Genomic DNA, 27,317 nt, shown 5'->3' with positions numbered 1-27,317 from the left:
GTCATACAGAATTGTAGGCTAATATGCACTACCTATTTCCTAAGCTGAAATGATTATGATCTGATTAACTTTGAATTAATATTTTATTATTACCATGTAAAAGTCTGTTAAGCAGATAACATGGCACATGTATGACTTAACATATCTGTGTATTTGTGTTCAATGTTCCTCTAGGATGTCCAGCGTGAGACACAACTTGAATCCAACCAGACTGAACACTGACTCCAGGTACAGACCTGTTTTCATTACTTAGAAAGTATTGCACATAATACATAATGTGTTAAATTATAATGCAATACTTTTAATGTGAAATAGCTCCATACTAAACATTCATTGTCATGGTAGTGCACGTTTTAATCCAAAAGCATATTCAAATACATAGTTGAATATCCACCGAAAATAAGAATACACACTTTGTTCATATGTAACTCTTTCTCTATAATTATGACATACTTTCATGTTTCCTATCATTTCATTAGGGACGGACGAGCCTGAAGGACACAGCTGTGATGATCATGTTCTGTCTCTTATGACAAAGCAGAAATATAAAACACTGGGTTCTTATCTAAAGTGTATCAAATCAGATCTCCACCATGTTGCTGCTGAGGACATCAGGTGCTGCAGTTCTTCATCTATGAAGATGAAAAAACTCACTGTTAAAGAATGTTTTGTGTTGTGTATGAAGCACAGCAGATTTCAGATAGAACCGTTGTACTGTGGTCTGGGTTTGTATCCTAATGGTTAAATGCACATATTTTAAGTCGCTTTTGATAAAAGTACTGAAAGAAATACAACATTGTAAAAATAGATAAAATGTCTTTCTACCTCATCTGTAATATTCAAGGTGATAATCTCCCACAGAGCTATTGATAACAGTCCACATCAAGTCTCTCCACTTCCCTCGGTGTGAAAACATAATTATATAATTAATTTGAGAACTGTTTACAACACTTATGTGTGGAGATTATACTCATATCTAAACTGTCATATTCACTGTAAAACTCCATGACAGGCTAAATAAACGCGTTGGGAATAGTAATGGTGGATATAATATATTGTAACTTTACTAGAACAGACAGTGTTCATAGAGAATTTGAAAATGATGTACACTACCTATTTCCTAAGATGAAATGATTATGATCTGATTATTTTTATGTTTCCTCTCATTTTATTAGGGACGGACGAGCCTGAAGGACACAGCTGTGATGACCAATTGACCATGTTTTGTCTCTTATGGCAAAGCAGAAATATTAAACACTGGGTTCTTATCTAAAGTCTATCAAATCAGAAAGCAAAAGATACACATTGTTGTAATAAGTTTCTATTATTTTAACCAACCATAATAAAGATAGAAATGAATTGTTATCCATGACAATGAGCAATGACTGTTACCACTAAACAGTTGCAGGCCATCTCTATTTAAGGGAGGAATTTAGAAGTGTTGTGTAGCTTCTGATGATGATGCAGTCGTCCACGTGTTGACCACCATGTTGCTGCTGACGACGTCAGGTGCTGCAGTTCCTCATCTATAAAGAGAAGAAACGCACTGTTAAAGAATGTTTTGAGTTGTGTATGAAGCACAACAGATTTCAGATAGAACCGTTGTACTGTGGTCTGGGTTTGTATCCTAATGGTTAAATGCACATATTTTAAGTCGCTTTTGATAAAAGTACTGAAAGAAATACAACATTGTAAAAATAGATAAAATGTCTTTCTACCTCATCTGTAATATTCAAGGTGATGATCTCCCACAGAGCTATTGATAACAGTCCACATCAAGTCTCTCCACTACCCTCGGTTTGAAAACATAATTATATAATTAATTTGAGAACTGTTTACAACACTGATGTGTGGAGATTATAATCATATCTAAACTGTCATATTCACTTTAAAACTCCATGACAGGCTAAATAAACGCGGTGGGAATAGTAATGGTGGATATACCAGCCTTCAACAGAATAATGGTGAAACATAGTTACTATCACATGCAACTTACATGTGTAGCATATTGATATTAACTTATTATAATAAAACATAAAGTCTCAACCAAACATACGACCCTGCAGCTAACTTGCTTCAATCTGTTCATTAGACGTGTTAAATAAACGGTAACTTTTATAACAGTTTTATATTAAAAAAGCCTTGCGGCATGTAAGCATATGATGATAGATAAAGCAATAGGTTTTGTTGTAGTATAGTTTCAAGGTTACTTACCTCTAGTTCATAGAGCCTCCTGCTGGCTACAGTAAGTGAAGCGATAGTCCTTGCCGCAGTGCCCAAACGCATGCAACGCAGAGACGAGCGCTTCTCATTGAACGTTCTCTCTTCACCGACCGCAACAGACTTGAAATTGCCTGTGCTCGGGCCCGTTAGTGCTACAACGTAGCCCTAGTTATTAGGGCCCGAGCACCGAATGGTGAGAGGCCCTATTGAAATTGTAGGCATTATTCTTATTATTATTATTCTTATTATTCTCCGAACAATGAATTGGCTTTTTGAGGGCTTCAACGTGCTCAAAAAGTTTTTAAACTTTCCAGTAAATTAGAGAGTGGTGAAAATTTACGTAATCTGGAGTATTTGGAAATGGGCGTGGCAAAATGGCTCAACAGCGCCCCCTGGAACCAGCCCCTAGGTTTCCACATAAGCGATTTTCACCAAAATCTAGACACTGGTGTAACATGAATAATCATAGAAAAAAGTCTCTTGGAGCATTATGAAAAACGCAACAGGAAGCCCGCCATTTTGGATTTAGTGGCCATTTTGGCCAAATTCCACATTTTTAGTTTAATGTACTTGTCGTAGAGCTTTCATCAGATCAACTTAAAAATTAGACGCGTGTCATCACAACAAGATGGAGATAAAAAATGATTGAGGGATTTTTTTTTTATCACACCGTGTGACCGTGGCATGGCGTTAAAAATTGGTTACACGCCATCAAAACACGGGCATCTGTATCTCGGACATACATGTTCCAATCAAGTCCAAACTAGACATGTAAGACAATAGTCCCCGCCTGATGACATCTATGCATAAATGATGACTTAAAACCGCAGCGCCCCCTGGTGGCAACAGGAAATGTCTTGTTTTTTGCTTGTCTTACACTTGGATGAATTTCTCCTCATCCACTGACCTCAACCATGTCAAACTGTATCAAATGGGTCCCAAGACATTGACAATGAAGACATAAGATTACCGTGACTTTTCGTCAAACGCCATATGAATGGCGTGGCATTAAAGTTCATCAACTCGCCGTGAAACACGAAATTGCTGTAACTTCAGTGTTCATGATTCTATCTCTCTCAAACTACATGTGTGTAACAACAGCCCCCCCCTGAAGATATTCATATGGTTTTAAGAAATGGGCGTGGCAAAAAAACTGACCAGCGCCCCCTATAGGGCAACCCCGGCACTACGATGGCCGACATTTATACAAATCTATCGGGACATGTGTCGTTTCATAACAAACAAAAAAATATCTTGGATAGGTATGCTTGACCAAACAGGGAGGCCGCCATTTTGGATTAAGTGGCCATTTTTTTTCCATATTCCACATTTTTACTTGATGCACTTGTCCCAGGGCTTTCATCAGATTAACTTCAAATTAAGATCAGTGCCATCACAACAAGATGGAGATAAAAAGTGATTAAGAGATTGACCTTTCGTCACACCGTGTGACCGTGGCGTGGCGTCTTGAGTTTGATTAAACGCCATCAAAACACGAGGTTCTGTATCTCGGACATACATTGTCCAATCGAGTCCAAACTAGACATGTAAGACAAGGGTGCCATCCTGATGACATCTACACAGAAATTATGACTTGAAATTACAGCGCCCCCTGGTGGCTACAGGAAGTGACATGTTTTATACTTTGATGAACTGCTCCTGGCTGCTTTAAGATATACAGCTCAAATGAGCTCAGTCAAGTCATTGAATCAAGGTCAGAATTGTGACATTTCCTCAAACCATGTAAACATTGATGTTTGGCGAAGGATCATCCTTCGCCAAAGGACACGATGTTTTCATAAGTCCACTGTGCATTGTCCTATCACTACCAAACTTCTGTCACATGATAAGAGTACAAGCCTGAACAGCTCTATGTGTCAATATTTCCTCAGTGTCATAGCGCCACCTACTGATTCGCCAGGAAACAGGAAGTACTTTGTTAATCCACTCTGCATTATCCAACCGGCTCCAAACTACTGACCTATGATCACAATACTAATCTGAACAGCTCCACATATAAATATTAGTTCAGGGTCATAGCGCCACCTACTGATCAGTGTGAATATTAAGTTGTGTTAACATTGTCCGATTGACACAAAATTGCTCACGCTACATCAGAGCGCCTACATGAACAGATATATATGTCTGTGCGTAATAATAGTGATGGCGCCACCTACTGGCAAACCTACTGCCGCAGAGCGCAAAACGCATTTAACGTGGAGAAGTGCATGCTCGATCGATGATGTGCGCTTGGTCATCGATCGCTCTCTCCACCGACCGCAACAGGCTTCAACGTGCGGGTGCTCGGGCCCGCAAGTGCTACAACGTAGCCCTAGTTATTATTATTTCCCTTTGGGGGGCTTTTTCAGGGTCTAGACATGCTCAAAAAGTTATGAAACTTTGCAGGAAATTCAAGGTCTGCGGATATTTTAGTATTCTGGAGTAATTGGAATTGGGCGTGGCAAAATGGCTCTACAGCGCCCCCTGGAACCAGCCCCTAGGTTTCCACATAACGGATTTTCATCAAAATCTGGATATAGGTGTATCGTGACCAGTCATGAAAAAAAGTCTCATGGAGCATTATGAAAAACGCAACAGGAAGTCCGCCATTTTGCTTTTAGTGGCCATTTTGGCAATATCCCACATTTTTACTTTTACGTACTTGTCCCAGGGCTTTCATCAGATCAACTTCAAATTCAGATGAGTGTCATCACAACAAGATGGAGATAAAAAATGATTGAGGGATTTTTTTTTTATCACACCGTGTGACCGTGGCATGGCGTTAAAAATTGGTTACACGCCATCAAAACACGGGCATCTGTATCTCGGACATACATGTTCCAATCAAGTCCAAACTAGACATGTAAGACAATAGTCCCCGCCTGATGACATCTATGCATAAATGATGACTTAAAACCGCAGCGCCCCCTGGTGGCAACAGGAAATGTCTTGTTTTTTGCTTGTCTTACACTTGGATGAATTTCTCCTCATCCACTGACCTCAACCATGTCAAACTGTATCAAATGGGTCCCAAGACATTGACAATGAAGACATAAGATTACCGTGACTTTTCGTCAAACGCCATATGAATGGCGTGGCATTAAAGTTCATCAACTCGCCGTGAAACACGAAATTGCTGTAACTTCAGTGTTCATGATTCTATCTCTCTCAAACTACATGTGTGTAACAACAGCCCCCCCCTGAAGATATTCATATGGTTTTAAGAAATGGGCGTGGCAAAAAAACTGACCAGCGCCCCCTATAGGGCAACCCCGGCACTACGATGGCCGACATTTATACAAATCTATCGGGACATGTGTCGTTTCATAACAAACAAAAAAATATCTTGGATAGGTATGCTTGACCAAACAGGGAGGCCGCCATTTTGGATTAAGTGGCCATTTTTTTTCCATATTCCACATTTTTACTTGATGCACTTGTCCCAGGGCTTTCATCAGATTAACTTCAAATTAAGATCAGTGCCATCACAACAAGATGGAGATAAAAAGTGATTAAGAGATTGACCTTTCGTCACACCGTGTGACCGTGGCGTGGCGTCTTGAGTTTGATTAAACGCCATCAAAACACGAGGTTCTGTATCTCGGACATACATTGTCCAATCGAGTCCAAACTAGACATGTAAGACAAGGGTGCCATCCTGATGACATCTACACAGAAATTATGACTTGAAATTACAGCGCCCCCTGGTGGCTACAGGAAGTGACATGTTTTATACTTTGATGAACTGCTCCTGGCTGATTTACAATATACAGCTCAAATCAGATCAGTCAAGTCATTAGATCATGGTCAGAATTGTGACGTTTCCTCAAACCGTGTAAACATTGATGTGCGGCGAAGGATTTTCCTTCGCCAAAGGACACGATGTTATCATAACTCCACTGTGCATTGTCCTATCACTACCAAACTTCTGTCACATGATAAGAGTACAAGCCTGAACAGCTCTATGTGTCAATATTTCCTCAGTGTCATAGCGCCACCTACTGATTATCCATGAAACAGGAAGTACTTTGTTAATCCACACTGCCTTATCCAAAACCAAGATGGCGCCACGAACGGCTGCCACGGTGTGTTGGTGCGCACTTCTGTGTTTGTTTTTAGTATTTAATTCTGTTAATTGCGACCCAACTCGGATTACTTTCACGATGGACGAGCTTCTTAACATCAGGGACACAACACCATCTGATTTATGTCCCAACTTTCTCGCATCTTCCGTGGATTTAGTTGATTTACTGGTCAAAGGTGCGGTGCTCCTCGGCCACGCAGCGAGACTGAGGCGGAGACGGAGAGGAAAGCGCGCTGGGGCTCTGGTGCGCTTCAGGGAGAGAGGATTTCGCTCATCACTCCCGTGCATTCTCCTCTCTAATGTCCGCTCGCTGTGCAATAAGATGGACGAACTGCGCCTTCTCATCCGGACAAATAGAGACTTCTCCCTCTCTTCTGTATTCTGTTTTACTGAATCGTGGCTGACCGAAGCCACACCGGACTCCGCCGCACAGCTGACCGGCTTTCAGCTGTTACGCGCGGACCGCGACCCGATCCTCTCACGCAAGGCAAAAGGCGGAGGGATTTGTTTTTATATAAACCAGGGCTGGTGCAGCGACGTGAAAGTCATTTTACAGTCCTGTTCTCCGGACCTGGAAACTTTTTTCATCACCTGCAGACCGTTCTACTCTCCCCGGGAATTCACCTCTTTCATCCTGGCTGGAGTCTACATCCCCCCGCAAGCTGACGTGCGCGAGGCTCAACGACAACTCGCTGAGCAGATACTGGGAGTGGAGAGAAGGAGAGAGAACACATATTCCCCCGTTATTGTCCTTGGGGACTTTAATAAGGGGAACTTATCTCAGGAGCTCCCAAAATATAAACAGTTAATTAAATGCCCGACCAGGGGGGAGAACACCCTGGATCACTGCTACAGCACCATCAGCAAGGCTTATCATGCAGTCTCCCGCGCTGCCCTGGGTCTGTCCGACCACGCTCTCATTCACCTGATCCCGGCTTACAGACAGAAACTCAAGATTTCTAAACCTGCTGTGCTGAGATCAAAGAACTGGAGCAGCAGAGAAGCTGTGGAGGAGCTGCGTGACTGCCTTGAAAACACAGACTGGGACATTTTTAGAACTGCCACTTACAGCCTGGACGAATATACAGATGCTGTGACGTCCTACATCAGCTTCTGTGAAGACCGATGTATTCCAACACGCACCAGGGTGTGTTATAACAACGACAAGCCCTGGTTCACAGCAAAACTCAAACAGCTTCGTTTGGAGAAAGAGGTGGCCTTCAAGAGTGGGGACATGGATAGGTTCAGACTAATTAAATACTCGTTTGGCAAGGAGATTAAGGAGGCCAAACGACTGTATTCAAAGAAGCTGGAACAACAGTTTGCAGCCAACGACTCCTCGTCAGTCTGGAAAGGCCTTCGGGTGATCACCGGCTGCAAGACCAAATCCCCCCACTCTGTGGAAGACTTGAGACTTGCCAACGATCTGAATGACTTTTATTGTAGATTCGATAGACCCTCTCAAACCCCCCCCGCATCTATCACACCTCTTCTCCCCAGCCTGGACAAAGACACTAGCCCCCCCCACAAAATGGCCCCAGACTGCCCCATCACCTCCATCCCCCCCTTCACACCTCTCTCAATTCAGGAGAGAGATGTAAATAAGCTCCTGAAGAAACTGAACCCCCGCAAGGCAGCTGGACCAGACGCTGTCTCCCCCTCTACACTGAGGCACTGTGCGGATCAGCTTTCTCCATTGTTCACGGACATTTTCAACACCTCACTGGCTGAATGTGTTGTACCCGCCTGCCTGAAAACATCCACCATCATCCCCGTTCCCAAGAAGCAGAGGATCACAGGCCTTAATGACTACAGACCAGTCGCCCTGACCTCTGTAGTAATGAAGACCTTCGAGCGACTCGTGCTGACCCACCTCAAAACTATAACCAACCACCTCCTCGACCCGCTGCAGTTTGCCTACAGAGCCAACAGGTCCGTAGACGATGCAGTCAACATGGGACTCCACTTCATCCTCCAGCACCTCGACTCCCCCAGCACCTACGCCAGGATCTTGTTTGTGGACTTCAGCTCCGCATTCAACACCATCTCTCCAGCTCTTCTCCGGGACAAGCTGACCCAGCTGAGCGTGCCTGACCCCACCTGCAGGTGGATCACCAACTTCCTGACCGACAGGAAGCAGCGCGTGAGGCTGGGGAAGCTTGTCTCTGACACCCGGACCATCAGCACTGGAGCCCCTCAAGGTTGTGTGCTCTCTCCTCTCCTCTTCTCCCTCTACACCAACAACTGCACCTCCAGCCATCCCTCTGTCAAACTCCTGAAGTTTGCCGACGACACCACCCTTATTGGATTAATTTCCAATGGGGACGAGGCCGCCTACAGAGAGGAAGTTAACAGCCTGGCTTCCTGGTGCAGCCAGAACCACCTGGAGCTGAACGCTTCAAAAACTGTAGAGATGGTGGCAGACTTCAGGAGGAGCCCAGCCCAAACCGCCCCCCTCACCATGTGCGACTCCCCAGTTAAAACAGTGGAGTCATTCAGATTCCTGGGGACGATCATAGCACAGGACCTGAGGTGGACGGAGAACATCACCTCCATCACCAAGAAGGCCCAGCAGAGGATGTTCTTCCTGCGGCAACTGAGGAAATTCAGCATGCCGCGGAAAGTGATGGTCGAGTTCTACACAGCCATCATTGAGTCCATCCTCACCTCATCCATCACCGTTTGGTTCGCTGCCTCCACTGCCAAGGACAAGGGCAGACTGCAGCGGATCATTCGGTCAGCTGAGAAGGTCATCGGCTGTGACCTGCCGGCTCTCCTAGACCTGTTCCACTCCAGGACCAGAAAGAGAGCAGGCAAGATCATCGCTGATCCTTCCCATCCCGGTCACCACCTGTTCCAGAGACTTCCATCTGGGAAAAGGTTCCGGGCCGTCAGGACTAAAACCTCGCGTCACCTGAACAGCTTTTTCCCCATGGCAGTGGGGCTCACAAACAAGCCCCCCCCATCACACTGACTCTGCTGACCCCCCCCCCCCCCACCCTCGCACATAATTTATAACACTACATTATTGGCACTACCACCAATCTTTGCACCTTAAAACCGCACAAAACACATTTACTGTATATATTATTTTTTCGATATTGTTGTTTTTTATATTGATGTTTATATTGCTCTATATTGTTGTTTTTATATTGTTGTTTGTAAAGTGCACCAACCACACCAAGGCAATTTCCTGTATGTGAAAATATACAAGGCAATAAAAAGAATTCTGATTCTGATTCTGATTCTGATTCCAACCGGCTCCAAACTTCTGACCTATGATCACAATCCTGATCTGAACAGCTCCATATATAAACATTAGTTCAGGGTCATAGCGCCACCTACTGATCAGTGTGAAAATTACATTGTGGTAAAATTTTCCAATTGACACGAAACTGCTCACGCTACATCAGAGCGGCTACTTGAACAGATCTATAAGTCTGTGTGTAATAATAGTGATGGCGCCACCTACTGGCAAACCTACTGCCGCAGAGCGCAAAACGCATGCAACGTGGAGAAGTGCATGCTCGATCGATGATGTGCGCTTGGTCATCGATCGCTCTCTCCACCGACCGCAACAGGCTTCAACGTGCGGGTGCTCGGGCCCGCAAGTGCTACAACGTAGCCCTAGTTTCTTTTTGTTGTTATTCATTCACCCTTTTGTGCCAGAAAAATAATTTATCATTATTTAAAAAGCACTATTTAAAAAAAATTCAGCCCTTCATCACTCTTATCTTTTAATGAGCACAGATTGAATCAGATTTATGAAACAATCTTTGATTTAACTAAACTTTATTTAACAGAGACATATTATGCCCATTTTACCGCAAGTTGAAATGGTTCCTTGGGATCTTAATGAAATGTCTGTAACATATTTTGGTCAAAATACCACAAGGATAATTTAAAACAGCCCTGTTAAAGTATCTTTATAGAGAACGCTCTTCTCATTGATTTACGGTAGCAGTATTGCCCGTTTATTAGATGTGTTACGGCTTCTGTGTGTATGACGTATGTTGTCAGTTCCCTTGTTACCTGTGCATGAGACGGATGAATAGAGCCGGTGCACATGAGAATAAAGTACTTAAACAGACGCTACGCTCATACTTTTTACACCAAGTTACACTTCGTGAGTCAAGATAACTTAACAAGCCCTCCTCAGTTTGACCTGTTTTGAGTGTCGGGCAGAAATCACATCGCGTCAACACCCACCGTGGCCCTTCACGATGCTTGTTTTAATTAAACAGTCGGATTCCCCTGGTCCACACCAGTTCTCAGTCAGCTGCTAGGCGCCAGCCGGAGGGTTCCCCCAGCGGTCGCCGTAGCTGAGGTGATCCGCGAGAAGGGCCCGACACGCGTCCAGAGTGGCCGCCGCTGACCGCGTACCCGGTCCCCTCCAACGGCCCGCCTTCCGCGCCGGCGCCGTGAGGTGCCACCGGATGAGGACCTCCCGGTGCCGCACACTGAGCCTCCGGCGGCGGAGAGGAGGGCGACGGAGCGACTGCTCCCCCAGCCGCGGCACGTGCCCAGCGGTTTTACCACAAATATGAACATCGGCCAATGATATCGGTGAAAGTCAAGTTTATTACCGATAAGCCGATATCAGTAAACGAGGCGAATATCGGCCGCTACCGATGTTCGGCCGATAAATCGGTGCATCCCTAGTATATACATATATATACATATATATACAGACGGACTCACTGCAGTACAAAGACTGTATCCTGGTCCAAAGTCGAAGCGACACTGTTGGTCCATCGAGTACTGGAAACCCGGCAACTGAGGCAGAGCCGGCCAATCATGGTTAAATGGGTCGTCACGGAGACAGTCGTAGGTACTACAGGAAGAGACAGGACACAGATGTATAAACACAATCATTGACTTTATATAAACACAATCATTGACTGTATATAAACACAATCATTGACTTTATATAAACACAATCATTGACTGTATATAAACACAATCATTGACTTTATATAAACACAATCATTGACTTTATATAAACACAATCATTGACTTTATATAAACACAATCATTGACTGTATATAAACACAATCATTGACTTTATATAAACACAATCATTGACTGTATATAAACACAATCATTGACTTTATATAAACACAATCATTGACTTTATATAAACACAATCATTGACTTTATATAAACACAATCATTGACTGTATGTAAACACAATCATTGACTGTATGTAAATATGATCAGTGACTGTATATGAACACAATCATTGACTGTATATAAACACAATCATTGACTTTATATAAACACAATCATTGACTGTATGTAAACACAATCATTGACTGTATATAAACACAATCATTGACTTTATATAAACACAATCATTGACTGTATATAAACACAATCATTGACTGTATATGAACACAATCATTGACTTTATATAAACACAATCATTGACTGTATGTAAACACAATCATTGACTGTATATAAACACAATCATTGACTGTATATAAACACAATCATTGACTGTATGTAAATATGATCAGTGACTGTATATAAACACAATCATTGACTTTATATAAACACAATCATTGACTGTATGTAAACACAATCATTGACTGTATATAAACACAATCATTGACTGTATATGAACACAATCATTGACTTTATATAAACACAATCATTGACTGTATGTAAACACAATCATTGACTGTATATAAACACAATCATTGACTGTATATAAACACAATCATTGACTGTATATGAACACAATCATTGACTGTATGTAAAGACGAGTTATATAGTGAGTTATAGCCTCACTTCAGGTATTGATGAAGTTCCCTCCAGCTGCATCTGGACCAATGATATCGATGGAACGAGGCCTGGACCCGTGGAGACATGATGCTGCCCAACAGAACGTCATCATCACAGCTGTTCACCTCCCCGTCATGTTCCATCCCCAGCCTGAAGACAGACAGACAGGTGGAGAGAGAGACAGGTCATGGAGACAGTTTTCTATACTTTGAAAATAAAGTTTAGTTCTACACATTATGTTAATGTCAAGTTAGTTTCTGCACCTGGGTCATTTTGTCAAGTTTTGTGTTTGTTGTTTGTGTGTTTGTTGTGTGTTGTTGTGTTGTGTGTTATTTTGTGTTTATGTTTGTTGCGTTGTGTGTTTGTGTGTCTCACACATGTCCTGTTTCATGTGCGGCTACAAAGGCAGAGGAAAATCCATCCTCCAAGACGAGGACACAACTCCGATGTAATTGACACATTCCTTTAACCGGAGCATAACCTGAGGACAAAGGTCAGGGGTCAGAGGTCAGAGGGCCGGGGGTCATCAGGGGTTAATATGAGGAGAACTTGTGGTGGTAGCGGTCGTACCCTGCATGCCAGAGGGGCCGAACTCCTGCCTGGTCAGGTAGATGGTGTGGTCGTGCTGCTCGGCGTGACTCTGCTCCCTCTGCTGGAGATAGGACCAACCACAGACGTTCTCCAGGCTCTTCTGAGGGTTCCCCACGGAGATCAGCTCCTGAGACTGACCAAGCAAAACCTGCTGTTACTCACTGAAATGGAGGCTAAAGCTTTCTTCACCTTTTCTTCTGTAAATATTGACAATGAGTGTGTGGGCATGGAGGCGCTGGCAGAGCACCTCCCCCTGTACCCGAGGATCCTCGGGTTTAAAGAGCAGCAGCAGCAGCGTCCAGAGAGAGACACCGACACATCAGGACTCAGACATGAGAGACACGACCGAGCTCCAAGCTCACACGCCAGCAGAGGTCACGGGATTAATGTTTGATTTTAAGTTTTGTTTGCCTCTGTATCTGAATTAAACGTTAAAGCCTGATTGACTAACAGACAGTTTTTAAAACATCAAGAAAAATAATCATCTTTGAGATGAGATACCAGTGATGACCAGAGGCGGCAGTAGAGAGTTAGAGAGTAATTATATCCCTTTATACAGACAAACTCTATAAAGAGAGTGAAACTAGTTTAATGAAATCAGAGTGCTGTCATTTCCCTCTGGGACATACTCAGAGTTCAGTTTGAAGCTCCGCCCACAATGACACGTCTCGTTATAAAACTCTTCAGAGCAGTCTCTGCTGCTAAGCAACCAACTGCAGAGGGGACATCTACTTCCTGTTTACATCACATGACCAGTGGACGTGAACGGTCATGTGACCTGTTTTCATGTGTTAGTGTTGACGGAAGTGAGCAGACTGAAGCTAGCCAAGGACCCACAACACTCACACAGCAGCAACACAATGAAAATCCCATGACAACAAAAGGAAAATGTTTTAGTGATGAAGACTAAAGCAACATGAAGCTCAGCTGTCACATGACTGAGAGCTGCAGATGAGACCAGGTCCTGTGGACATGAAGAACCAACGGTCAACAAGAAGCAGAGATGCAGTTATTTACCTTCGTTGGAGACAACACGATGATGCGGACGAGGACCACGTTGATGTTGGCGCCCAGCGAATGATCCTGATAGATCTCATTGACCTGGAACAGAGACATTTTAGAAAGACTAGAACTTCCTCTCAGGACACTTTCACACCTGGTTTGTTTCAGAGCTTCAGACTCTTCAGTTCGATCTGATGCTAAACATCAGGTGTGAAAGGTTCCTCAGACAAGAAGAGGAGTTCTGGGTCTGGATCTAATTACTGTGGAGTACTGTGTAGTACTGTAGAGTACTGTAGAGTACTGTAGTACTGTAGTACTGTAGGGTACTGTAGAGTATTGTAGAGTACTGTAGTACTGTTTAGTACTGTAGAGTACTATAGAGTACTGTAGTACTGTAGTACTGTAGGGTACTGTAGAGTACTGTAGAGTTCTGTAGTACTGTTTAGTACTGTAGAACTGTAGAGTACTGTAGTACTGTGTAGTACTGTGGTACTGTAGAGTATTGTAGTACTGTGTAGTTCTGTAGTACTGTAGAGTACTGTATAACTGTATAGTACTGTGTAGTACTGTAGTACTGTGTTGTACTGTAGTGTACTGTAGTGTACTGTAGTACTGTAGAGTACTGTAGAGTACTGTAGTACAGTGTAGTACCGTGTAGTACTGTAGGACTGTGTAGCACTGTAGAGTACTGTAGAGTACTGTAGTACTGTTGGACTATAGAGTACTGTAGAGTACTGTAGCACTGTGTAGTACTGTGTAGTACTGTGTAGTACTGTGTTGTACTGTAGTGTACTGTAGTACTGTGTAGTACTGTGTAGTACTGTGTAGTACTGTAGCGTACTGTAGAGTACTGGAGAGTACTCTAGTACTGTAGAGTACTATAGAGTACTGTAGTACTGTGCAGTTCCGCGCCTGAAGGGGCAGATGATGCTAGTGATACCATTGTGATGTTACCATGGCAGCCAGATGAACCATTCCCCGTGTAGAGTGGTGTGTACTGGTGTGAGGTCGGGTCACCACAGTGAACTGGTTCCAGGTGTGAGACCAGACGGAGACCGGATCATCGACCTGATGGATCCAGACTTCACACGAGTTCACAGCCGACTGACTCCCGGGTTCTAAAGCCTGAAACATGCTTCTGCGTTTTCACGGACCCGTAAGCGCAAGAGCCCTTCCGGGTCCCTTACGTGCTTATGTATCCCTCCTTACGTGCTGACGGGCGTCGACCCCCTTTTCTAAAATTTACGGCAAAGCTCCGCAAGCTCACTCAGCCCGCAAGGCTGTGATTGGTCTGCTCTACATCCCGTCCGGTGTCTAGTTTCCGGTTTCATGCCCCACAATACGCGGAAATCAGGGAAGATTTAGAAGAATGAATATGGACCAAATAGAAGAGCGTTTGGCAGAACAGATCCGAAAGTGTGTCCACTTGTATAACCCGTCACTGACTGGCGGATTTGTCCGCCTGAAATAGGCTACAAGGAGCCGGAGTGGCGATGTAAATAAACAGTCTAATTATAAGAAGTTGCTCTTCAATGTCCAGCAGGTCCATCTCAATCAATTGTTGTTCGGTTGGAATCGTGAATACACTCTCTGCCATGGTTCACCGTGTGTTTGTAATGGAGAACACGACTGGTAGAAGGTAAATAAACAGTCAACAACGATTGCCACACCCACAAAGAAGGCGTCTCTCAGGTTGCCTTCGACAAAAAGCATTACTCCGCCTAGTGTTCTGGCGTGGAATTGCTTTGTAAGACGCGCAACGGTTGGGGAAGCATGAATGAAAACAAGTCTTGCGCCACAGCGGCGTGAAAAGACGCAGACGCAGTCGCAGAAGCATGTTTCAGGCTTAACTCTCTCCCCTCTCCACTCACCATGGGGGGAGTGTTGGGACACTACTCTTTCTTATGGATTTGTGTGTTTGATGCTGAACTGAACACAACATCATTTAGCTCCACATGAAGAGTCGTGTCTGCACCTACTATGTTCATCAGCGTCAGGAGATATTTCTGAATGTGGTCTCGGCCGTGGAAAAGAAGGACAGAATAATCCACCGCTAACAACACCTGGAGGAGGAGAGAGAGGGAGGAGAAGGTAAAGAATTCGGTTAAATCTCAGATCATCAACCTTTACTAGAAACTGTTCACTGACCTCGATGTGAAAGAGCTCCGCCTCTTCGATGTAGCGTCGTCTTCGAGATGTTTGCATCAACAGGTTCTGCTTCACATGGAGAGAACCTAGCAGAGGGCCTGAGGGCAGAGGATCAGAGGTGAACATGTAGAGCCCAGCTCCACACAGCAGGTGGAACTTTGAGGTGAAACTGTTTTCAGATCAGTTGATGAGTGACAACAGTTTGTGTCGTCACTGAAAGCTTCAGTTTTGTATTTTTTATCCAGATGCGATAGTTTCTCAGTTTCACTCTGAAGTTTAATTTGTGTTTATGTCGGCGATCAGAAACTCTGAGGTCACACTGAGCGGCCGGACGCTCGGCTGAGGTGAACTGAGGAGAAATACTTCTCTCACCACTGATTGGCTGATGTTGTTTTGAACACTAGCAGATTTCAGGAGTCAAAGACGGAGAAGAAGAGCGAGTCAGAGGCTGAACTATTCATCAACTCTGAGGCCAAACCTCCAAAACCTCCAAGAATCTGACACTTGGAAACACAAGACTGCCACGTCGCAGCCGGTTGTGTGTGTGTGTGTGTGTGTGTGTGTGTGTGTGTGTCTGCCAAGTTTCCTGGATCAGTTTCAAAGTTTTCAGTTTGATTCTTTCCTTCTGCAGAAACAAGTCAGCAGATATTACAGATGTTTTTTAACAGACTACACTGTAAAAGAAAACATTCTTCCTCCAACATGTAAACACATGAATAAAACTGATTCACTGAGACGTGAAAACACAGACATGCACATGCAACATGTGGGTAAACATGTATGTGAGGATTCACTGTAATGATTCTAACACTGTTGACCCCTGTAGTGTTTTGTGGACTCAAACCCCCCCCCCCCAGTTGAAGTGAATCTAACTCGTTCACTTGAACGTGTCCCAGAACCCAACTCCTGTTGCGTTCAGGGACAATCAGTCTCCAGACACTTATGTGTCATCACAGAAACACATGTTTGTGATCATACTGAGTCGCGTCACATTCGTTTAACAGTCAAAGTCATGTGAAGCTATCGTTTCTGTTATGTCACCTCGGAGGAAGTCGTCAGCAGTTTGATTGACAGCCGTTTGTTTCTTGATGGCGGTGGAGCGATAAACGATGTGTCGTCGTCCTCCTTCCTCCTCCTCCTCATCCTCTCCTCCATCTGTCCTGCGTTGATCCCATGGCTCGATGAAAAACTCCTCCAGACCTGTTCGGATCATCCCCGCCTGCGTTAGAGACAGAGAGCAGCTAAATCGACTGGCCTTAGCACTGACGCTGTTGAACTGACCTTTGACCCCACAGCTCAATAAGCAGCCACCAGGGGGCGATCAAGATGCTCTGACTTCTCTTTTGGGGAACAGTCATGTCATCATTTTATTATTTACAGTCTGTGAAACAAAGAGTTACTTAACTTCAGGTATTTTGGGGGTTTGCAGTTAGTGTTTTATTGTTATTATTTATTAATGTCAACAGAACTTTATGAAAATGTTTTATTTCCTCAAGAGCAGGATTCAGATACAGTTTGATCCTGGAGGTCATGTGACTGATCTCAGTCACTTTCTGATCAATCTCTACGAGTTTGACTGAGCATGAAGGGAGGAGTTAAAATGTGAGTTTTCATATGATCCAGGGTTAGGCCCAATTTCAGGCCTTTCTGTTGTTAGCATCTGTGGTTATAACATACACTCTATAGGCTATCATTTATCATATATAAACTAATCAACAATGTATAATTTGTCAACTATCATCTATCATCTTTAATCTATAACCCATAATCTATAATCTGTAATATATCACCTATCATCTATAATCCAACCCTGTATAATCAGAAGTTGTTGCTTTAGCTGCACCATGACAATATTTGTGTTATTTTTTCCCTCCTCCTCCACATCTGGATGAAATCAGCGGCGCTGCCCACGCTGTAAGAAGTGAGGGTAAACTCAGACAGATGTCACGTAGGTAATGTGTCCTCGGACCTTCATGGTTTACAGCGTTTGGCCTGAAATCATCTCTGCTCTCACACGCTTGGACCTGTTTCTATTCACTGGTTAGTGGACTTTTTTATTTTGAAAATGTTCCTGACAAAATTTGCAATAAAATAACTTTTACTCTCTTTGCTGTTCGGGTTTTAGTCATTTTCAGGCTCAGATTTGTGAATGAGAATTATTTTATCACTTAAACGGGATTTAAATCGTCTTCCTGCTGTTTCCTCTGTGATTTGAACTCCCAGCAGCTCACATGAAGAACCATCAACATCTGTCCAAACATCTGCCTCCATCTGGCACCAATGAGGAAGATGGAGAAGGTTTCTTGAAGATTCTGTTTTATTATTAACCATATTTTAAACCTGGAATAATTGTATCACACATCAGTTCTTAAAACAAAGTTTATACCCTAACAACCTTACGATGGTAATATCAATAACTGTCGTTCAAACTCAGGTTCAGTTTGTTCTGGATCACATGAAAACACAAACAGGAGATTTCTGCCAACAGGTCGGGACACAACCCAAACCCTGAGACCATGTCGTCCAATCAGAAGCCTTTAAAAGTTATCACTGGCCTGTAAGTTGAATATTAAACATTAAAGTAATATTATTTTCACAGTGAGGAAGAGATGGCCGTCAAGTTGTTACCTTATTCATATAACTTTCTTATATCTCATTCATTTCTATTTCATGTTGTGTATTCACCTACCAGTCCATCACAGTTGCTGACAGCGACGGCCGTGTCGTCCATGTTGGACACCTCCCCAGTGTAGAAGCAGCCCGTGTTGCCTATTGGCTGAGAGTGCAGGTGTCCTGACTCCTCCCACTCCATGGTGGCGGCGGGGGCGATGAGACGAGTGTTCGGGCGCAGCCGGAGGTGGAGCTCCCGACCGAACACCGTCACATTGTAGTAAAGCTCCTCCTCCTCCGGCATGTGATCCCTCCCCCACCACCTATGACTTGTCTGATTGGATGGTGATGCATCCATGGGCAGGGACAACTGTAATGTGGGTGTGTCTGTTTGCGTCTCTCTTTTGTGTCTGACATGTTCCTCTTCACTGGGCGTGTCCTCTGGATCATGGGCTCGTCTTCTTGTGTGATGCAGGTGGTGGGCGGAGACAGACACTGACAGTAAGTGTCCCCCTGAGTCTGTCCTGATTGGACGAATGACACCGAACTCTGACAGAACCTGATGAAGAGAATCTGTCGAAAGAATGAAGAGTTCACTTTTTATGTTTGATCATTTTCTCATTGATTCATGAACGAGTCAACAACAGAAACTGAAAGAACCGGAACCAGGTCCAGAAAAACTCTGACTTCACATTCACTTCTCTACTGAGACTTTTATCCAAAGATACTGAATGTAATCACAATAACAAACATCACCATAACAAATATAACAATCATAACAATAACAAACATCACGATGAAAAACGTATGGAGCCTGTGTCGCAGTGTGTGTAGTGTGTGTAGAAAAGTGTGAAGTGTGTAGTAAAGGTAGTAGTGTGTGTTTAGTAGTATGTGTGGTAGGGTATGTGGTACTGTGTGTAGTATAATGTGTAGTACTCACCTGTGTTGTCACTGATGTAAACTGAGTATAAAGAATCCGTTTGCAGCAAAAACATAATAATTAATAATCCATGATGACAGTCATCCATCCTGACAGAGAGAGAGACAGGTTGAGAGAGAGACAGGTTGAGAGAGAGACAGAGAAAGAGACAGAGAGAAACAGTCAGTGACCGAACTCTTAAACAGACTGAACTGTTTAACTGACTCCTCCTCTACTCTGTCATTATCTCCTCCCTCCCTCTCTCTCTCTCTCTCTCTCTCTCTCTCTCTCTCTGTCTCTCTCTATCTCTCTCTCTCTCTCTCTCTCTCACTCTCTCTCTCTCTCTCTCTCTCTCTGTATCTGTCTCACTCTCTCTCTCTCTCTCTCTCTCTCTCTCTCGCTCTCTCTCTCTCTGTCTCTCTCTATCTCTCTCTCTCTCTCTCTCTCTCTCTCTCTCACTCTCTCTCTCTCTCTCTCTCTCTCTGTATCTGTCTCACTCTCTCTCTCTCTCTCTCTCTCTCTCTCTCTCGCTCTCTCTCTCTCTCTCTCTCCTCATTGTCTGAACTGTTGGTTTCTCTCAGGAGCCCAGAGATCATGTATGTTGTGATTTTGAGATCATGTATGTTTGAATTAAAATTGAATAATAATATTTCGTGTTGGAGGTTCCCTGGATTAGCCTCGCAGCATGCTAACATAAAACATTTGATCAAGATGAATTCCATTTAGCACCATGTTGGGACTCAGTGCTCAAGGTGGAGGCCTGAGTGGCAGTGGAGCTGAGCTGAGGTCAGTGAGGAGGAGGTCGTATTTAAATGCTTAGTTGAGAGCTGTGATTGGTGAGTGACTGACGAGCAGCCATGAACCAATCAGTAGCTAACCCTATTAAACACCAATGATCTTGGTTGTAGTTCTGGTCCTGGGTCTGGTTTTCATCCTTGTTCTGCTCCTTGTACTGGTTTTGGTTGTAGTTTTGGCTCTGGGGGTGTTTCTGGTCCTGGTTCAGGTTTTCACCCTGGTCCTGGTTCTAGTACACAGCAGCCCGTTTGAAGAAGAGAAGAAGACTGTAGGCAACTCCCAGAGTCCTCGGGTCTCAGGGGATGAAAGCTTGAGACCCCTTGAAGAATGTGACCCTGATGAGCAGCAGAACGGTCGTCTGCCAGATGTTGAAGTTTGCGTTAAACAATGAGGATCCAGACACAGGACTCCTGATGGAGTGGAACAGGTGAGTAAACGTCTCGTTGACCAGGTAGAATCCACGACCACATGTTAGCTCAGCGGCTGATGGACAGGGTTGAGGTCAGAGTCTTTTGCTGGCGTTTGTTATTTTGGCCCAGAAAAATGGAGATGAGTTTGAAGTGGCTCAATAATCTTTAGAAGATGTGGACCTTCTTTCAAACAGTGTGTGAGATGAATCTTGGCTGGAAAAAGCCCACCTGATGTTTATGTCACTTTTGTGACGAAAACAAGAAAAATAGAAGTCAGCATCAACTTCTTAATAATATAATGGAGACAAATAAACAATGAACTGTTTTCATGTGTTTTGTCTCCCAGTTGTTCCGGAGGAGACCTGGACGCTCACAGGATGTTCTTGGTCGACTGGAGGAGGGAAGAGTTCATCAGGAAACACCATCCTGGGCTGTAAAAAGTTTAGATCAGACTGAAACTAAGTTTTAAGTTTACTTCTGCAACCACCATGACTGTGGCATATAGAGTCTGTGATTGGTTCCAGTCAGTTCATATGAGAAAGTGAATGTTAAGTGTAAATAAACCATTCAACTTGCTGTCGTGAGGTTTATGAGACACAAGTCCTAACCCTAACCCTAGTCATATACAGGTGCTGATCCGCTGTCATATTGAGAGTATAATGAGTTGATGTGAGAGTGAGAGTGTGTGGTCTGAGCTGTGAGGCAGACTCACTCTCTTTGCTTCCTGTGTTTCTTTTCACATGGTTTCTGTCGCAGGAGAGGGCTTCACTCAGGTAGGGTTCTAGCTTCAGGTTCTAACTCTGGTTAGGGTTAGGGTTATAAATACGTTTGGGATTATATACAAACATGTAGATACACTTTATAAGAGTAAAACATTATATATGACTTATTCCACAAGAGATTAAATGTGTTTCGTCTGCAAACACTGTGACTTTTACTTATTGGGACAATTTCCAGATTTAAAGCCTGAAACGTGTGACCTTCAGTAGATGTGATTCTTTATTTGGTCTTATTTTGTAACACACACAACGCACACACAAACTCACACACACACACACACAGACACACACACACACACACACACTGAAGGTCTGCGTTTCCTCCTCACAGTGATTGACAGCGGAGGGGGCAGAGCCAACAGTCTTCAGAGAGCAGCCATGTTGGTTCTGGTCCAGTTCCTGATGATGATGATGATGATGAAGAGTGAGGGTCAGTATCAAACACAGGAACATGTTAACAGTGTGTGATAGAACACATGTGGGGAGTGTGACGCAGGTTAAATTGTGCTGATCAGTATTTTCATTTGTGTGAACTTTGACCTCAGTTGCCTCAGAGAACATCACTGTGTCTGCACAGAGCGGTGACCCCGTCCTGCTGTCCTCAGATCAGCTGAAGACCAGGACAGAGGACAGGTGGGACTTCAGGTGGACTCACCTCCATTTGATGTTGTCGTTGAAGAATAACGTGACCACGTGTCCCCACGGACGCTGCAAGCTGCTGAGTGACGGCTCGCTGAGCTTCACCACGGTTCAGCCGGAAGACGCTGGAAACTACAGCCTGGAGGTGTTTGACAGGAAGGGCACCAGGCGGAGGAGGACCCACTTCCTGCTGAGGGTGGAAGGTGCGTGAGAAACTGCCCCTACTGATGACACTGATGATTCACCTACTGATGACACTGATGACTCTCTACTGGAGAGCGTGGCCTAGGGGATAGGACACTTAGGCATCTGCATGCCTAAGTGTCCTTGGCAAGATACTGAACCCCTATGTGGCCCCTCATAAATGCTGAGTGTTCTAAAAATGTAAGTCGCTTTGGATAAAAGCGTCAGCTAAATGAAATGACATGTAATGTAATGACACTGATGCCACTGATGATGCATCTACTGATGATGCATCTACTGATGACACTGATGATTAATCTACTGATGACACCTACCTAACAGAATTTGTGTAATAATCCACAGTGAAGAGTTCACACAACATGTGGCTGTGGATCTGTTGCCCCCTCCTGGTCTTACTGCCGCTTGTCTTCATCATCCTCTTTGTCCTGAGGAAGAGGAATCAGAGGACCACCACACGTACAGTAGCCAATCAAAGACTTTTGCTGAGACACACACACACACAAATCTACATCTGGTTTCCATAGCGTCACATGTATTTTGATTATTACCCGTTCCAGGTAACAAGGAGGAAAACGTTTATATGCCTATGCACAGTTACCATGGCAACACGAGGACATTTGGCAAGCAGGAGGAAGGGGAGGAGTCTCCTTATGGTACGTACACACACACACACACACACACACACACAGATGCCTGTAGATCCTAACATGTTCTACTCTTTTCAGTTCCTTGTCATCCTGCTGGTTCCATGAAAACGTTGATTTCACAGCAGAACTCTCCGGATGCAGAAGACGTCTATGAGTGACAACCAATCAGAGCTCACCAGGACATCACAAATCACTTTATTCAGAGGCTTTAACTGAAGCTTATCAGATTAGGAACCCTTCTTCTGATAAATTCCCATCATCAGTAGAGTACCTTAAGGCTCCATTTTAAAGGGAAAGTTCATCCAGAAATGAAAATTCCCCCATTATCTACTCAGAACTTTGAATTGAAATAACTGAACTGTTCTTCAGACATAATAAAGCAGATAAAGCGTAACATGCCTTCATGCTGCTTCTGTGATGTCATCAAGTGTCCACAAGCCCTGACGTTCATAGTCCACTTTAAACGAGGTCACCAAGTTTTCAGCCTCAATGTCCTCTATGACCCACATGCAGCTCAGGGACATCAGAGGACAGGCTGAAGACCTGGTGTAAATGACCTTGTTTAAAGTGGATTATGAACGTCAGGGCTTGTGGACACTTGATGACATCACAGGAGCAGCATGGAGGTATGTTATGGTAATGGCACATTCCACTGATCAATATCTTAATACGGTTTTAACTGTTTTCTGTGCACTAAGCTGAATGAACATCAATGTCTTCCACCTCCTGTGGATCTTTATTTGTGCAACTGTGTGCTGCACTTGATTCCTCTTTCTGTAACAGTGATGTTACGAAACGGAACAGACAGCAGACAGGACCGTTTCCTGTTTATCACATTGTATAAAAACCTTCCTTTTTAACTTCTCGTGGTTGCACTCTGAGCCATGTTGCTGTCTGTGTAACCCTCTGCAGAGCTAATCATTAAAACTCTAAGACAACTCCGGTCTGAGAAACTCATTATTTAAAATCTCATGGTAAATTTCCACGAGTACGTGTTTTTGATGTTTTTTTATTACGTCTGAATAATAAATCAGCTTCACTTGTATTCGATTCTGCTCTAACACTCTTTACTCCTGAAACTGGGGCTTTGTGGACTTAAACACTTCACCCCCCTACATCATAGTAGTGAGTAGATAATGAGGGCATTTTCTTTTTAAAGTGAACTATCCCTTTAAGACCAATCCTTTTCCCACTATATATGCTACCATTAGGTTCCTTATTTACCACTCAGTCTTACCACCCTTTAGAACCTGGTGATCAGGTAAACGGTAACTAAGTAAAAAAAAGCTGTATCAGTAAGTGTCTTGAGTTAACTGATAGTTATAGTAACTTGTTGGGTCCCTTTGTCTCCATCTGAAGTATAAAGACCATTTAGAGCCGCTGGTACTGCATCTACACCACTGTTGTTATTTCAGCTAAGAAAACCCTTAAACTCCGCCTCTCTTTTAATGACCTGGAAATTATTTTTAAATGGCTTCATATCCTCACAGCCGCTTAACACTTTCTGTTTGGTCACAGCCTGTTAACACTTTCTGTGTGGTCACAGCCTGTTAACACTTTCTGTGTGGTCACAGCTGGTTAACACTTTCTGTTTGGTCACAGCCGGTTAACACTTTCTGTGTGGTCACAGCCTGTTAACACTTTCTGTTCGGTCACAGCTGGTTAACACTTTCTGTTCGGTCACAGCTGGTTAACACTTTCTGTTCGGTCACAGCTGGTTAACACTTTCTGTTCGGTCACAGCTGGTTAACACTTTCTGTTTGGTCACAGCCGGTTAACACTTTCTGTGTGGTCACAGCTGGTTAACACTTTCTGTTCGGTCACAGCTGGTTAACACTTTCTGTTCGGTCACAGCCTGTTAACACTTTCTGTGTGGTCACAGCCTGTTAACACTTTCTGTGTGGTCACAGCTGGTTAACAGTTTCTGTTTGGTCACAGCTGGTTAACACTTTCTGTTTGGTCAGAATTCGTTAACACTTTCTGTTTGGTCACAATATTGCGACTTAAATTCCTGCTCCTGCGCAACCGTTGTAGTTTAAGGACTAGTTATTTGAGTTGAGGACTAGTTGTTTGAATTTTAGGACTAGTTGATGGAGTTTGAGGACTAATGGAGTTTGAGGACTAGTTAATGGAGTTTTAGGACTAGTTGTTGGAGTTTGAGGACTAGTTAATGGAGTTGAGGACTAATTAATGGAGTTTGAGGAATAGTTGTTGGAGTTTGAGGACTTGTTGATGGAGTTTGAGGACTAGTTGATGGAGTTTGAGGACTAGTTAATGGAGTTTGAGGACTAGTTGATGGAGTTTGAGGACTTGTTGATGGAGTTTGAGGACTAGTTGATGGAGTTTGAGGACTTGTTGATGGAGTTTGAGGACTAGTTGATGGAGTTTGAGGACTAGTTGTTGGAGTTAAGGACTTATTGATGGAGTTTGAGGACTAGTTGTTGGAGTTTGAGGACTTGTTGATGGAGTTTGATGACTAGTTGTTGGAGTTGAGGACTTGTTGAAGGAGTTTGAGGACTAGTTGTTGGAGTTTGAGGACTAGCTAATGGAGTTTGAGAACTAGTTGTTGGAGTTTGAGGACTAGTTAATGGAGTTTGAGGACTAGTTGATGGAGTTTGAGGACTTGTTGAAGGAGTTTGAGGACTTGTTGATGGAGTTTGAGGACTAGTTGATGGAGTTTGAGGACTTGTTGAAGGAGTTTGAGGACTAGTTGTTGGAGTTGATGACTTGTTGTTGGAGTTTGAGGACTAGTTGATGGAGTTTGAGGACTTGTTGATGGAGTTTGATGACTAGTTGTTGGAGTTGAGGACTTGTTGAAGGAGTTTGAGGACTAGTTGTTGGAGTTTGAGGACTAGTTAATGGAGTTTGAGGACTAGTTGATGGAGTTTGAGGACTTGTTGAAGGAGTTTGAGGACTTGTTGATGGAGTTTGAGGACTAGTTGTTGGAGTTGAGGACTAGTTGATGGAGTTTGAGGACTTGTTGAAGGAGTTTGAGGACTTGTTGATGGAGTTTGAGGACTAGTTGTTGGAGTTGAGGACTAGTTGTTGGAGTTTGAGGACTAGTTAATGGAGTTTGAGGACTAGTTGTTGGAGTTTGAGGACTAGTTGATGGAGTTTGAGAACTAGTTGTTGGAGTTTGAGGACTAGTTAATGGAGTTTGAGGACTAGTTGATGGAGTTTGAGGACTTGTTGAAGGAGTTTGAGGACTTGTTGATGGAGTTTGAGGACTAGTTGTTGGAGTTGAGGACTAGTTGAAGGAGTTTGAGGACTAGTTAATGGAGTTTGAGGACTAGTTGTTGGAGTTTGAGGACTAGTTAATGGAGTTTGAGAACTAGTTGTTGGAGTTTGAGGACTAGTTAATGGAGTTTGAGGACTAGTTGATGGAGTTTGAGGACTAGTTGATGGAGTTTGAGGACTTGTTGAAGGAGTTTGAGGACTTGTTGATGGAGTTTGAGGACTAGTTGTTGGAGTTGAGGACTAGTTGAAGGAGTTTGAGGACTAGTTAATGGAGTTTGAGGACTAGTTGTTGGAGTTTGAGGACTAGTTAATGGAGTTTGAGAACTAGTTGTTGGAGTTTGAGGACTAGTTAATGGAGTTTGAGGACTAGTTGATGGAGTTTGAGGACTTGTTGAAGGAGTTTGAGGACTTGTTGATGGAGTTTGAGGACTAGTTGTTGGAGTTGAGGACTAGTTGTTGGAGTTGAGGACTTGTTGATGGAGTTTGAGGACTAGTTGTTGGAGTTGAGGACTAGTTGATGGAGTTTGAGGACTTGTTGATGGAGTTTGAGGACTTGTTGAAGGAGTTTGAGGACTTGTTGAAGGAGTTTGAGGACTTGTTGATGGAGTTTGAGGACTAGTTGTTGGAGTTGAGGACTAGTTGTTGGAGTTGAGGACTTGTTGATGGAGTTTGAGGACTAGTTGTTGGAGTTGAGGACTAGTTGATGGAGTTTGAGGACTTGTTGATGGAGTTTGAGGACTTGTTGAAGGAGTTTGAGGACTTGTTGAAGGAGTTTGAGGACTAGTTGTTGGAGTTGAGGACTTGTTGAAGGAGTTTGAGGACTTGTTGATGGAGTTTGAGGACTAGTTGTTGGAGTTGAGGACTAGTTGTTGGAGTTGAGGACTTGTTGATGGAGTTTGAGGACTAGTTGTTGGAGTTGAGGACTAGTTGATGGAGTTTGAGGACTTGTTGAAGGAGTTTGAGGACTTGTTGAAGGAGTTTGAGGACTTGTTGAAGGAGTTTGAGGACTAGTTGTTGGAGTTGAGGACTTGTTGTTGGAGTTTGAGGACTAGTTAATGGAGTTTACCATCAGGAAATCTGGACGACTGTTACAAACACATTTCACATATGAAGGAAGAAAAGAATAGTTCATTTGATGATTTGATTATTTTGGCTTTAAGATGTAAACGTTAAACTGTTGTTTCAGGTGCCTGGCTCAACGGCACTGTGGAAGCCCTGCTCACACTAGGAATCACACAAAGC

General features: G+C 43.6%; 2 protein-coding genes across 4 annotated transcripts in view; one reads left to right on the top strand and one right to left on the bottom strand.

The window, feature by feature from the left end:
* LOC128456588 (A disintegrin and metalloproteinase with thrombospondin motifs 2) overlaps nt 1-19,591 on the bottom strand; it is a 28,918-nt gene extending 9,327 nt beyond the window's left edge. For both annotated transcript variants that reach the window (XM_053440799.1, XM_053440800.1), the window contains exons 1-10: nt 19,386-19,591; nt 18,525-19,018; nt 16,877-17,054; nt 15,836-15,933; nt 15,667-15,750; nt 13,703-13,786; nt 12,665-12,818; nt 12,470-12,575; nt 12,101-12,244; nt 11,009-11,141 (exon numbers count right to left, since the gene is read on the bottom strand). In XM_053440799.1, coding sequence (XP_053296774.1) covers nt 11,009-11,141; nt 12,101-12,244; nt 12,470-12,575; nt 12,665-12,818; nt 13,703-13,786; nt 15,667-15,750; nt 15,836-15,933; nt 16,877-17,054; nt 18,525-19,018; nt 19,386-19,473 — 1,563 coding nt within the window. In that variant the 5' untranslated portion in view covers nt 19,474-19,591. The remainder of the gene's footprint in view (nt 1-11,008; nt 11,142-12,100; nt 12,245-12,469; nt 12,576-12,664; nt 12,819-13,702; nt 13,787-15,666; nt 15,751-15,835; nt 15,934-16,876; nt 17,055-18,524; nt 19,019-19,385) is intronic.
* Nucleotides 19,592-21,227: 1,636 nt separating this feature from the next.
* LOC128456595 (uncharacterized) lies at nt 21,228-23,776 on the top strand. Of its 2 annotated transcripts, none has more exons than XM_053440816.1 (6): nt 21,228-21,342; nt 21,680-21,778; nt 21,954-22,190; nt 22,534-22,647; nt 22,749-22,844; nt 22,917-23,776. In XM_053440816.1, exons 2-6 carry the CDS (start codon nt 21,727-21,729, stop codon nt 22,994-22,996), a joined length of 579 nt encoding a protein of 192 aa, XP_053296791.1. In that variant the 5' UTR covers nt 21,228-21,342; nt 21,680-21,726; the 3' UTR covers nt 22,997-23,776. The 2 variants fall into 2 exon arrangements, with proteins under 2 accessions (XP_053296791.1, XP_053296790.1); XM_053440815.1 differs by having other exon boundaries at nt 21,894-22,190.
* The last annotated feature ends 3,541 nt before the right edge of the window (nt 23,777-27,317 follow it).

Source organism: Pleuronectes platessa, chromosome 15 (genome assembly GCF_947347685.1).
Source record: "Pleuronectes platessa chromosome 15, fPlePla1.1, whole genome shotgun sequence".
Taxonomy (NCBI): Eukaryota; Metazoa; Chordata; class Actinopteri; order Pleuronectiformes; family Pleuronectidae; genus Pleuronectes; species Pleuronectes platessa.
This window is presented reverse-complemented; position numbering and strand designations above follow the sequence as displayed.

Coding starts and splice junctions, on each gene's coding strand:
- LOC128456595 (XM_053440815.1), top strand. CDS start 21,727: ATGTTGGTTCTGGTCCAGTTCCTGATGATGATGATGATGATGAAGAGT. Junction 21,779..21,893: donor GATGATGATGAAGAGTGAGG/GTCAGTATCAAA, acceptor CTTTGACCTCAG/TTGCCTCAGAGAACATCACT. Junction 22,845..22,916: donor AGGGGAGGAGTCTCCTTATG/GTACGTACACAC, acceptor TACTCTTTTCAG/TTCCTTGTCATCCTGCTGGT.